General features: G+C 40.0%; 2 protein-coding genes and 1 long non-coding RNA gene across 3 annotated transcripts in view; 1 reads left to right on the top strand and 2 right to left on the bottom strand.

Annotated features, from left to right (window-relative positions):
• The window catches only part of LOC141948144 (uncharacterized), a 34,841-nt gene that overhangs the window by 4,024 nt on the left and 16,441 nt on the right, over positions 1-14,376 (top strand). The gene's annotated exons all lie outside the window — the stretch shown is intronic.
• On the bottom strand, positions 131-14,361 carry LOC141948155 (uncharacterized). Its single transcript, XR_012630379.1, has 4 exons — positions 14,245-14,361; positions 12,688-12,784; positions 1,233-1,453; positions 131-298 (listed from the first exon to the last, which is right to left on the bottom strand). It is a non-coding gene; the product is annotated as an uncharacterized LOC141948155 (long non-coding RNA).
• Positions 3,658-10,422, bottom strand: RNF125 (ring finger protein 125). The gene is given in 5 exon segments (XM_074890758.1): positions 3,658-3,746; positions 3,749-3,794; positions 5,179-5,265; positions 9,470-9,597; positions 10,386-10,422. Coding segments are annotated over 5 exon segments (387 nt in total).

The following is a 14,376-nucleotide window of genomic DNA, read 5'->3' as shown; positions in this document are numbered from 1 at the left end:
TATTTTCTTCTATTCTTACAAAAGAAAAACAACATTTTTTTTTAAATTAAACTGAAATTTATTTAAAAAAAGAAGAATTTAAAACAAAAACAATGCTTAAGAAATAAAACCACACCATTTTAACACTCCGTTAATTGCAAAAGGCTTAATTTTAATGACTGTGTTTATCTACAGAACATGTTCTTCCACTCTTTTGCAGTAGTCCTTACATGCTGTTTGGATGACTCACATGCACATAGTCTAAGAACAACCCATCCAGAACTCTTTGAACAAGAACTTTTCCAACAGTGTTTATGTCCTGAAAGAAAAAAAGATATTTTATTGACTTTCAAGATAGTAATTAATGTGTTAATAGATTTAATTTTGACTGCTTGGGTTACTAGTTAACAAAATACTGGTTTCAGTGTGTTTACTGTAAAGTTTAGTGCCTAACTTTCTACTCTTTAGTGATAAACACTGCTACATAAAGCAAGAGAAATCATTATGAAACTTGAAATAAATGAGAATGTCAAATGCAGAAACAAATTCAGTGATTATGCAAAACCCAACAATGCTAATGCTATTTATTAGAGTCCAATTTGGTGATGTATGTGGTACTACTGTGTATAGAAATAAAGAGTCAAGTCTTAGCTATACTTTATGAAGCTATATATGTGTGAGCTATCATTAAAATGCTATCATATATAGGTCTGTTTCCGCCATGTGCATGCATTATAGGTTCAGATTATTAAGATGGTTCGTCACCCCTGCCCTCCATTTGGATGTCATTTTCTTTAGTGCTTTTGCCCCATTAAAAAAAAGTTTTATATCTTTCTTTTGGATTTTGTCTGGATGAGTATTAAACATAAATATAGGAAAGCATTAACTGATATTCTTGAGAAATTCAAACAGCATGTGTTGTGCTGCATTTTATATTTCACAGCCCACTCAGACAGCAAACAGCTGCAGCACCTTTCAGAAGTACGACCATGTCATCTTAGGTTCTTATAGAATAAAAATGGGTTGTGGAAACAAATTTCATTTAAAGTACATAGGTTTTCATTTGAGGATCTCCAAGTCATTTATAAACATGAGTCAGATGCCTAATACCTGTTAAGAAATGAGGTAACAGAGTGCCTTTCCCTTGTCCCACCATAAGACAGCAACAGAACTGAGGACAGAATCCATAAGTTGGCACCTCTGAGTACCAGACTATGTGCTTCTGTACACATCTGCCACACTTCCTGACTTACTTTGTGGTGCAGTTATCTGCTCAGTTCTTCTCATGAATTCTTGATTGTGAAAGTGTAGAAGACGACACACATAAAGAAATCAAGTCCAGTAGTTCACAAATACCATTACTCATTATGTAGTCTTCATAATGGAGTGTATGTCTGAGTTGAAGATGGCTTATAAAATTTCTGCTGAAATAGCTTGGATCTCTCCCAGGTGTTAATCAACAAATTGGACAACACTGTAAATAAATGGAAGGAAATATTCATTTTTCATCTTGGAGGTCTTATAGAAGAAATATTATCAGTGTTTAAAAAAACCAGAAATGTGAAAGAAGTGGATCTGTAATGGTCAAATGGCATCTTGGAGCAAGACAAATACTGCTAGGTACAGTGCACTTTCAGATCAACTGTCAATTATGCTATTCTCTACTGCATAATTCGTGTCCGCAGACATCCCAAGGACTGTCAACCTGTATAGATCTGATGGTTAATATATTCCCTTCTTCTAGCTACAAGAGAACGGTCATGCAAAAGCATTTGTTTCATCCAATATAGAATTTGTTTACCATCCAAACAATTTGTGTATCCATTTATTTAACATTCAAACAAATTAATAACAAATAATCCATTTGTTTACCATCCAAGCCACTGTTTGGATGATAAAGTGCTACAAGAAACATACAGGCTTTCTCTGGTCATCAATAACAAATTAATTCATCTGTGTGCTTACAACAGAAGTGCTTAAAACACTTCATCAAAAGAAAAACTGAATTACTTGCTGTGTTGCAGTTGCTGCAACATTTATTTCTTCAAGCAGTATCATGTGAATACTGTGCGTATGCTAAAAAGATGATTATCATGGAATATACCATGTGTGAATATACTATGTGTAGACTAAAACCAGCTTTATGACATGTTATGGTAATAAGCATTATGATACAACACACAAAAAAATCCTATGCCTTTCTTAGAACTAAAAGTCCGATGTGGTTTATCCTAAGTTTGAAATAAAAAGGTTGAAACAGCTGTGCTGAATCACTTTTTCAGGTACTCCTGAAATAGTTACTCCAAAGGGATTTCAGAATTAAAGCGAAGGGTCAGTGTGTCAGTAGCAAACAACGAAGTGCACCGCTCAGCCTGTTCCCTCTCTGCTTTGTATTAATGATGTGGTGTCTACAGTTTATAAACCAACTAAAGCAGTTATGAAACTAGTATGACTTAAAAGATCACACTTTCATTTCCCTGCTTATAATTTTTACATTATTTGTAGGCAAACACAGTTCTGAGTATTGTTTTTTACATTAGGTTTCAAAGAAATGTGCAACAGAGGCTGTATAATGCGTATTACTCGAGAGTCCCTCAGGATCAGCTTGCATATGCAAATTGAACAAATGATTTAATAATTTTCTAAGTTTTAAGGCTTAATTCTGCCCTACAGCTATACAATTGCTATATATGAATTTGCCCTGAGTGAAAAAAATAAGAGCTTATAGAGTGATAGGTGTGACAAAAATTATTGACAATTATTTCAGTTGACCAAAGTAAATACAGAGCATAATCTGAAAAATACAAAATTTGGCAAAATGTTATACATTAAAGCATTAATTCAGATAAAGGTGAACACAGTGTACACTCTCGAATGAATGCTTCCTTTAATTTACTCGGAGCTCTGGCTCCACGATAACTTACTAATATGACCATTGTTAAAGTGGTGAAAACTAACCTGCACTGTAAAAGGGAATGGAGTGGGTTTCCTCCATCCCACCCGCTGTGGGAAACGTGAGTGTTAGTCCATTTGTCTATAAGTCCTTCAGTCTGTAACCTCTCTAAAACACTTTTTCCGTGAGATGCGAGAATTCAGAGTCTAAAGTGCCTCAGCAAATCACAATCAGGGAAGTAAATTACGCTTGTTAAGATCTGAGTCTACACCCTATGGACCTCAGTCCTACAAACAGGGTCACAGTAAGACCTCACAGCCTCCGTGGACCTTCTGAATGAAGCCATTCATGTGAAGTTATCTTAACTTTAAAAAAAAATTAACCCCCCCCCCTACTATGACAGACTCCTATATAAGGCCACATAAGCAGTTCTCTAATTATAACCTCAACACCAGATGAGAATACAAAGCAAATGCTGCACATAAGTCTGAGTTAGGGCTGTAGAAATAGCACATGCAGGATTTAAAAGCAGGCAAGACACTGAACCTAATGATTGTTGTCTTGGCTGTAACTGTTTGTTGTATCCATCTTAAGACTTCCTACACCATTTTCTGTGGTCCTACCAGCACTCACAATGATGGGAGTGCTAATATTTTAAATACTATGTGCATACACACTTGTCTGTGAGAGATGGGGATAGGGAATGAATATAGGTATGTTTTTCCTTCACTGTCAAAACCGTTGTCTATTATCTCCATCAGTAATGCTTGCTAGAATTAATCAGTCTAACATGTGAATTCAGTAAAATATATACTTATGTATATTATCACTGCTCTCCTTTCCAATCTGTGGCAAGTGAGAGCGCAGTCCATTTCTCATCCTCATCTACTTCACACTGGCAATAAGGACAGGAGTATCTGGGCTTATGAGGTAGTATATTGGTAGTGGATGCAGATATAAGTAATACATTTTTAGTTCTACAAGCAATAAAAGAAGTATTTAGATTTATTTGGCCAGGTATCATTAGGAGCCTCTTCTGCCATAGCTAAAATGCAGCATGGGTGTATGACATGTACCTGGGTGTGATGTATGCTACGCTGGCAAAAGGTCAGCCTTGCTAATGGATGCTGCGAGCACTGCACAGAACTGTGCCAGCATGTCAGGATATTGATCCAGAAAAGCACTCGTTAACATAACCATGACCTTAGAGAAGAACAGATGAAAATATTGAACACTACATCTATAGACATTTGATAAAAGCACCATTTAATTGCTGTGATACACTTAGAGCCTGCGTGACCAAACTACCAATCCTCAGGAGTCCTCATTGAGTATCGATACTTTCTCGCAGAGGACTCCTACTTAGTTTTTAGTACAGAGTATGGTCTTGTTCCATGGTAGAGACACTGCTTTCAGGTTAGTGCAGTTTTCAAATGTGTGTGGATAAATGTTCAAGTTTTTCTGAGCATCGGAAGAACAATGACTGATAAGGAGATAGGTCTTCTGAGCAAGCAACCTGAATAATGTGTCATTTAGGAATATCAAATAACAAAGAGTATAGGGACTTTAAATTAAATAAATAAAAAGGCATTTTAATAATGATATCAAAATTGCTCCTAATCATTAATCGACAAAACTAAAGGCCATTGAACTTCAATAGTCATTCTAGAATTGCTACACACCTAATCAATTGCTCTAACAGGTCTTACCCTGAAAGAGAATGAAAGGGACAAAGACTTCGAACTTTTGACATACAACACACATATATTATGTAAATATATATTATATATATATATACTGTAAGTATATAAATAAGAAAAGCTGTCAGTCTTGATTCAAAACTATTTCTGAACAACAAATTAATTGAAGAGAGCCAATTACATTTAGACTATTATTAGTCTTACTCATTCTGGAAATAACCAACATTTTCAAGGAGTTTTATTTAAATGTAAACATAATTCTCCCCCAAGAAAAATAGCAAAAACTGCTGACTTCTCAAAATACAGTTGTTTCTACAAAACAGGTCACATGGAGCTAATTCTATCAAAATCATACTAACTGCAAGTAAAATGTATTATTTTGTAGTCATACACAAAAAAATAATTACCATCCATTTTAAGTACTATTTGAGTATTATGATTTTAAAATCTTACTAAAGGGTTCATGTTGAATTCTATGAAACAGAAACAAGTTCCAATTAAAAAAAAATCAGAGAATTCTTCTACCAGTTTGACTTCATTATGTTGGGATAACAAACTCAAAAGTACTTTTACAGTGTCATCAACACTGAAGTCTACCTTGTTTACAGCATCCCCAAGCTCCTGAACGGGTCCATATTTTTCTATATATTTTTCACAAGTTCTTAAATGACCTCTCATTTCACTCAGACATACCTTAAGCAATGAGAAGCAGCAGCCTGTTATGTTTTATACCATGACACATTCACACAAATACATCATTCTGAATATTTTCTAGTTCAAAGCCTTATTACAACATTGTGTCTATACCTAGGGAAGAATATGGATCTTCTCCTACTACTGGTTCAGTTCCTCAAGCATTTTGTTACTGGTTCAGTATTGCTCTAATAAATTTTATAATAATAATATTCAGCTTATGATAGTAGTCAATTGAGTGAAATAATTATTGGTTTGTGATGATTTTATTTGTCCCTTATGTTGGTCCTTAATATTTTGGAATGAAATTTGGGATGCAGAAGGGAAACATTTCTAGTTTGGGGAGGTGGACCTTCCCAGTACACATCTTGCTCTGTTTTTAATAGTGACAATCTAGGCCAACTTGGTTAAAAACAAAAATATTCCAACATAAGGGTCCGATTCTGACCTCAGTGAAGTCATCAGCAAAACTTTTTTATAGATTCATGAGGGATAAGATCTGGGGTTTATATTGCTGCTGCTACTAGCTGTCCTATTTCTTTTAGTTCAGAACTTCTAAATAACAAACCTGGTGAAACACAATTGTGAGATATTTTCTATGACGAGAAAGAATATGAAATTATAGTAAGTTGCCATGTTGAGATATTAAAACAGTATTTGCATAGAAACAGTACAGAGATATTAATATTACTTATAGGTTATTCAATATTCTTAACCTTTAAACACCGATGACCAGTTCTGGGGAATCTTGGTGAAGAAATTTAATATAAGCCTGTCCCAGATATCTGTGCCATGGCTCCACTACAAATGATCATCCTGACTGCAAACGTGGCAGAATGAAAACGCACCGGCCACAGTCACTTAATTGCAATTTCCACTCCCTGACTGGAAACTGCAAATGAAATTACGTTTATACTAACACAGTAATCCAAGCGTTGGTGTGACTGAGACACTGCAGGAACATTTGCCAAGGGTAGCCTGCCAAACACCAGAAACAGCATACAAAGGTGTTGTGACACTGTAATACATTAAATGCACTTTTCAACATACCTTAGTGGTCTCACTGATGGCTTTACATAAGAAACAGAGCCAACACTTTCTGCAGCTGTAAGAAAAGACTATAATATCCATATGCAGATATCCATAATCAGGTGTGGTGGTGCAACTCCCTCCCGACCTCTTGAGCCACTTGGTACTTAGTGCAATTCTCCCCCAAGACGAATAGGGAAAGGTAGTGAACCAGAGTGTTCAGGCACTTCTTTAACGCACTTGATTCCTATGTCCCCTACCACTTGGAAACAGACTGCATATCAACTCAAAATGGATTGGGAAAGGTAACAGACCAGAGCATTAAGGCATCCCCTTAGCCCACTTGGTTTCTGCCCCCCACACCCCTTTATCGCTTAAGAACAACAGGAACAATCAATGCCTCCTGACAGCATAGTACATCCGTACTTGAGTTGTGATCCAAAGGGGGTGATATCAGAACTCCAAGATTTAGCAAGTTCTGGGCTTGCACAATGGACAGAAAATATCAGAGTATTTCGAGTTGGACTGAAATGGAAAATTAGCTGACAAAAGTCAATGATCACAGATCCTATAAATAGCAATTCTAAGAAAGACCCTTTGAACTTTTCTGGATTGCAGCAGGCTGTTATCAGCATCTCCCCCGAGTTGGGACACCTCTCAGGCTCAGACTTCTCAAAGTTCAAAGATCATCCACCCACAAAGTCAATGGAAGGCCAGGGTGAAGTCAGACTTCTTGCATCTCAATTACTGCCTGTTGAGAAATACTGATCCATTGTATTTGCTCCAAACTTGAGTAGAGAGAAATTTCAACTATAAACTAATCTCTTTCACAGAATCAGAATCACAGAATCATTCAGGTTGGAAAAGACCCTTGGGATCATCGAGTCCAACCATCATCCCTACTCTAAAAGTTCTCCCCTACACCATATCCCCCAACATCACATCCAAATGACCCTTAAACACATCCAGGGATGGTGACTCCACCACTTCCCTGGGCAGCCTATTCCACTGTCTGACCACTCTTTCTGTGAAAAATGTTTTCCTAATGTCCAGTCTGAACCTCCCCTGTTGCAGTTTAAAGCCATTCCCTCTTGTTCTATCGCTAATTACCTGTGAGAAGAGACCAGCACCAACCTCTCTACAATGTCCTTTCAGGTAGCTGTAGAGAGTGATGAGGTCTCCCCTCAGCCTTCTCCTCCTCAAACTAAACAGTCCCAGCTCCTTCAATCGCTCCTCATAGGATTTATTCTCCAGGCCCTTCACCAGCTTCACTGCCCTCCTCTGCACTCGCTCCAGCACCTCAATATCCCTCTCGTACTGAGGTGCCCAAAACTGGACACAATACTCCAGGTGTGGCCTCACCGCTGCAGAGTACAGGGGGACTATCACCTCCCTACTTCTGCTGGTTACACTATTTCTAATACAAGCCAGGATGCCATTGGCTTTCTTGGCCACCCAGGCACACTGCTGGCTCATGTTCAGCTGCTTGTCAATTAGAACCCCCAGATCCTTTTCTTCCAGACAGCTCTCCAGCCACACTTCCCCACTTTCATCCACCTCTTTACCTATCTACGCACTTAAATACATACATTCACCTTCATGAGTGTGGATGTTTATATATTTTACTGTATATATGTATATATCCTTTGATTTAGAATACCTTGTAGTAAGTTAGTGTGAATCTTGTGATTCTTGAATCTGTAATTAGGTTGCTGTTTTAATCATAACATATCTTACCAAATCACTTTGTTAATCTTTGAATCAATCAATCATTAAATGCTGCTAAAATTCAACTTTGATCTACTGCACACCATTAATAAATTTTAAATTGCTATTAAATCATAACCATGTAAAATACTTTCATCCATGACATCAGGTCACTACTTGTGCTCTGCCACTGAACAACAAAAAGCAGTACTTAAGCTCTACTGAGTATTGAGAGGCCTAGTAAACCACACGTAGTTTAGCATTTAACATACCTGTTACAATTGGGTTCCTCTGCAAGACCCGATTTAAAAAAAATATTTAAATTAAATTCAATATTTAGCTACTGTTAATATCGAGGTGTTGCAGTTCATGCATTTCATCATCAGTTTTAAGCAGATCTTTCCCAAATAGAAAATCCATAACAAAAAGGTAAAGAACCAATAGTTTTATCAACAAATAAACTTTTTTGCTGCTTTTCTTATGTTCTCTGTAATTCCCCACAACCCTGCAAATAGCAGTCTTTTTGAAGTTCACACATTTACTTGCTGGTTTACATTTTACGGTATTTTCACACTGCTGCTGCTAGACAAGAAAGATTTAGGGACCCTGTTTGCAGTTAGCAAGACAGAAGAAACTATAAAAGCCAGATGTGAATCCGTTTAGAGAAAAAATAAGAAAGAGTCAGATCTAAGCTGTAAAATCTCCTCTCACAAAACACCACGGGTATAAAAATATGAGGAGAGAGCAGGGCTGAAGAGTCTTCATTACACATAAAGAGGCACAGAGTAAATATTCACAAACATGGGAGGTAATACTTGGCAATTTTCAAGTAAATGCATATTAATTCAATCTTGGTTAACTGTTTTTCCTATTGATATAGGCTGTGTCCTCCACCACAAAGTCCTGTTAACCTTTTGCTCTGCACCTTGTTTTGATGAAACATGATTAACCGGTTCCAGTTCAAACAGTAGCATTTAAAACTTCGTTTGCATGTGAATAAGTGATGTTTCAAAGGGTTTATTTAGATTTAAGGAAAAAGGCTCTTTAGGTAGCTTTACCAAAGAGGGGGCAGGGTGTTTTAAAAAAAAAAAAAAAATCGCACAATTTTATATCTTTGTTTTGTATTTTAACAGATGCAATTGTGGCCGAGATTTTTATAATTAGGCAATTGTAGGACACAAAAAGAAGTGATCTGTCCTTTCTCCAGTCAAAGCCAACATAGGGAGTTAAGAAGTTTCAGCTCCCATAGGTTTATGCTTGAGCTTAATATTTGTTTTAGAGCTCTTCTAGATAGGAACTTGATAAATCACAAGAATTTATTCTTTCATCATCATGCTGGTGGAGTTTCTCTGTTTAGACATGCCCTTAAAAAGGGATCTTAATAGTGTTAGTTCTCATGCATGGATACATCTCTGGAATTATGTAGTAGTCAAGTGCTCAAGTGTTCAAAGTAGTCAAGGCTGCAAACCTGTGTTTTACATTCTGTGCAATTTCAGTATGTGCTCTCCATCTTCTTGGCAACATCAGTGGCTGGAATTTCTTCAGAAAGAAGGTAAGCATGGCAGTAAGGGCACATCCACGCATTATTCTTTAAACCTGTGGGGAAACCTTATAGCGGCCTTCCAGTACTTATAGGTGACCTACAAGAAAGCTGGGGAGACTTTCTCAGGGAGTGTAGCGAAAGGATGAGGGGTAAGAGTTTTAAACTGAAAGAGGGAAGATTTAAGTTAGATATAAGATAGAAATTCTTCACTGTGAGGGTGGTGAGACACTGGAACAGGTTGCCCAGAGAGGCTGTGGCTGCCCCCTCCCTGGAAGTGTTCAAGGCCAGGTTGGACGGGACTTTGAGCAACCTGGTCTAGTGGAAGGTGTCCCTGCCCATGGCAGGGGGGTTGGAACTAGATGATCTTTAAGATGACTTCCAACCCAAAACATTCTATGAGTCTATGAAATACAGGAATGACAGAATCTATACATAAAAAGAAACAAAACTAAATGTGATAATCTCCCCCAAACATGCTTCAAATAAGGCAGGGTATATAAAAAAAGAATCAAAATTTTGCACCACATGACATCCCCAGTGTAACATTGCAGGATACTTGTTCTTCTTAGGATATATTGTTAAGAAGATTGTGGGTATTGTTCCTTCAGCCCTACTTGTGTTAAGCAGACCACTGAGAACAGACAAGCTGAGCTTCCTGGTAGCACTGAAAAGCCTGTGACTGTGAGGACTCATTCCAGAGCAGACGAGAGGAACCCATCCCCTGTGGGCCAGGCAAAGTCTGCAGGCTGTGATTTCAAAACCTGCCACCACAGCAAAGATTATTTCAATTTTGTAGTGATGCTGCTGGACAATGTCACAAATATGCATACTGACAGCTTACTGGAAGTCTTCCTGAGCCCATAAACAGAATACTCCATGTTGCTCCTATGAGGGACAACCATCTGGGTTGTCTAGATGAGGGAATTTCCCCAATATGTGATGAAGTCAGGAGCTGGGGAGGCTTTAGGCAGCAGTCGCAGGGGAAGTGTCAGGCTGTTCTGAGATAAGATAAGTGGTTCTGACCTAGACATCTCAGGGTTTGGATTGGGTAAAGGCCAATGGGAGTGTTTTAGCCACTTCACTTCTCTGATTTTAGTAATAAAAGCAGATTGGATTAGCGGTGACTGCAGCTGCTTTTGAAAGCTTTTTTCAGTTAGTAACATGACAGATAAGCTTTAATGAATCTTCCTGTAGAGATGTAAAACATTACTGATCTCCTCTATCTGAGCACCATTTTAAAGGCCCAGTGCTAACACGGCAGGAGATGGCCTTTCTTTGCATTAGATTATGGCTCCCAAGCACGTAGAGATAGGGATCTGAAGGGCAGAGTGACAGCCTGGGGCTGCAAGGAAGGACAAAAGGAAGGATGCACACTGACTGCCTGGCTGCCCCTCTGGCTTTGGAGGGGTAGGAGAAGCTGTTGCGCCAGACTGCAACCCACAGTGAGCTCACTGCTCAGCCTGGGGGTGTGTGCAGACAGCAGACATGTGAGGGCAAGGACATGGCAAAAATCCTTGCACCTCTATGATAAATTTACACCCATGCCCCTCCGCTAAGTCTCACATCCCTGCAGCAGAAGCATCAGGAGCAAAGTTGTGTCTGCAACCCCAGCTGTGTGAATGCAAAATTTCACAGAAATAAACTGCTGACTTTGCACTGAAACAGGTAAGGAGCAGGAACATCTTCTGTTTTGCCAGGTCTGCATGGAGATTTAAATGCAGTAGCTTCCAGAAGACAGGCACCTGAAACCATAAATCACTGTCATCAAACCAGCTAGTACCGGTGGTCTTGCTGTGCCAATTTAGGATGTGCTGCCCCTCTGTGAAGGTTACCTTTCCTTCTGTCTCCTCTCCCAACACTCCAGCCCAGCAGAAGGTACCATGTGTTTATCTCTCAGATACTTCTACTCAGTTTGGCATTTCGATGCCAATCCACCTGCTTTCCCAGTTGCTAAAATGCTAACCTTTGCACCAGAGCTGCTAAGTCACAAGTCCACATTGCCCCCACCAGCTCTGCTATGTAGACAGCAACTCCAGCAAAGGAGAGGAGTTGGGAGCTGAGGCAAAATCTTCTTAAGCCACTGTAAAACAACTTGCCAAGCTTGCCAGTGCACTCTGCAACAGCATTTCTAACATACTTAATAGCCAGATCGATCTACAGGACTGTAGATCCTGATGGATCTACAGGAGGATTTCAGATGTTATCTCTTCTTTGGAAGCCTTCTTCATATAGGGCTCCACAGAGCCATGTAAAACACAATCAAAGCCTAAATCAGACAGATGGTGGTATTTTGCAGTTACTTCACAGAAGTATAAATGATTACACAAAGTGCAAAGACAGTACAGGCAAGACCCAACAGCTCCCTGTCCAAGGATAAACTGAATTGTTACACGGGGTTTGCCCTTGGGCAGGTTTTAACTTAGATTATTCCTGTACTTTAGACAGGGTTGAAAAGGTTTCTTTGTTTCCCTGAAGAACAGATGAATCTTCTATAAATAACCCTGCACAAGGTTCACACATGCTGTTTGAGAGCTTTCCCCTTTTAATGTCACAAAATATAAAATCAGATTAAGATTACCCTTTGCCAGTTCGTTCATCCTCTCCCTAAAACTGTCAGTAGCAGGAAAAAAAGGTAAATATAAAGGATACAAAGACTGGTAAAGAACAATTACACTCATGCATTATATTACAAATAGTCTTTTGCTATTAGTCAGTGATTTGTTCAGTTGACTATAAAAACAATTTGCAAGAATTTCAAGTCCAACAACAAAAACTCCTCTACCTCTAACCCAATTTATCACTCTATTTGCTCATTCTGTACCTAAACAGGTAAAACAAATAAACAAAACTTAAAACAGTGCAGGTAGATGAAATAAAACCTAAGCATCTCAGGAAATTGACCCTGAACATTGCTAAAGCCCTACCTTTTTTCCCTTCCATTTAGCCTCCAAACAACTGCCTCAAATCTCTAGTTAGACTGCATAACACTTCTCACATTCAACAAAAGCTAATACATTAGTTCTTGAGGGTGCTCTAAACAGCTGCATTTTTAGACATACATGTGTATGTCTCAGCTAAGGAGCATATCATTTTCCATGATCTGTGACCTGGAATAAATAATAAATAATAAAAAAAAGCCTCACCAGGTAAATAGCAGAAAAGGTGCAGCTGCTTAGCTGGATCTCTGTAGGGAAGGAACTCTGCAAAGTTGCCTACAGCTTCTACAGCTAACAAGTGTTCCTGCAAAGAAAGGACGGACTCAGAAACATGCTAGGAAGCCTTTTATCCTTCCTTTTTTTTTTTTTTTTTTCCCTCCAAAACTATTCCTAAACACTGGCTTAAGCCACACTTCTGACTGCCGTTATCACTAGAAGGATGCCTGTGCCAGGTGCCACATTTGTCAAGGGAGTCACTAGCAGGTGGTTCATGTTTGTTCTTGCATTTTACAGCCATACACATTGCTCTGTGCTGATTCTAGACAGGATCTTTACGCTGTGCTTGCATCTGGACAAGATTCTGATTAGGGGCAATACTTCAGTTACAGCTTGCATTAAATTTGTGATGAAGACAACTATTAGAAATACTCACTTGGAACTTGAACCTGGAGCGCACACACACACTCTAGAACAGCTGGTTTTACGCACTGATTTTTTAGGTGGTCCAGAATAACTGGCCTTATCCTAAAGCAGCTATCCCAAAACTGGTTTTCTGGCATATCCTACCCTTAAGCAGATTTAGCTGGGATGAATCTAGATGTATTTCTAGGTATTTAACAACAACAACAACAAAAATTAGCACAGTTTTTACAACCTCTTTCTGCAGTCTACAGAGAAACAAACAAGTAACACAGTGTTAAACAGGCTGACTCCAGATTACTGTGTTCAGTTTTGGGCCCCTCACTACAAAAAGGACATTGAATTACTCGAGCGTGTCCAGAGAAGGGCAACGAAGCTGGTGAAGGATCTGGAGCACATGTCGTATGATGAGCGGCTGAGGGAACTGGGGTTGTTTAGTCTGGAGACGAGGAGGCTGAGGGGAGACCTCATCGCCCTCTACAACTACCTGAAAGGAGGTTGCAGAGAACTGGGGATGAGTCTCTTTAACCAAGTAACAAGCGATAGGACAAGAGGTAATGGCCTCAAGTTGCGCCAGGGAAGGTTTAGACTGGATATTAGGAAGCATTTATTTACAGAACGGGTTGTTAGGCGTTGGAATGGGCTGCCCAGGGAGGTGGTGGAGTCCCCATCCCTGGAGGTGTTTAAGAGTCGGGTTGACATGGTGCTGAGGGATATGGTGTAGTTGGGAACTGTTAATGTTGGGTTGACGGTTGGACTGGATGATCTTCAAGGTCTTTTCCAACCTAGACGATTCTGTGATTCTGTGCTTCACCTGTGCCCACCGCCTACAGAGGTAACTTATGTAAATCACTGACGAAACACGGTTACTCTACTTTCAGTCAGTTCAAAGCAGACTTTCCCCCTTTCCTTCGTTTTTTTTACCCGCCCGCACGAGCCCCGGGTGTCCGCGCCCTAAACCTCTCCCACTACCAGACCTCCCACCCCGACCTCCCGGCCTGCCTCCGCGGGCGGGAGACATCCCGGGCCGGGCAGCGGAAAGCCCCGGGCTGGGGGAGGCCGCGCCGGCGGCGGGGCTCCGGCCGTTCCCCCCGCGGGGCTCCGGCCGCTGGCCCCGGCACTTACACCGGTCCGTAGCGCCTCCGGGCACACGGCGCACTCCAGGGAGGGGGCGGCGGCTGCCCCGGGGCCGAGGCCGGCCACCCCCGCCGCCGCCGAGCCCTTGGTACCGCCCCCGGCCTGCCGGAAGGCCTCGCC

The sequence above is a fragment of the Strix uralensis genome, chromosome 1, assembly GCF_047716275.1.
Source record: "Strix uralensis isolate ZFMK-TIS-50842 chromosome 1, bStrUra1, whole genome shotgun sequence".
NCBI lineage: Eukaryota > Metazoa > Chordata > Aves > Strigiformes > Strigidae > Strix > Strix uralensis.
The sequence above is the reverse complement of the archived record's forward strand: the minus strand, read 5'-3'. Positions and strand labels throughout refer to the sequence as shown.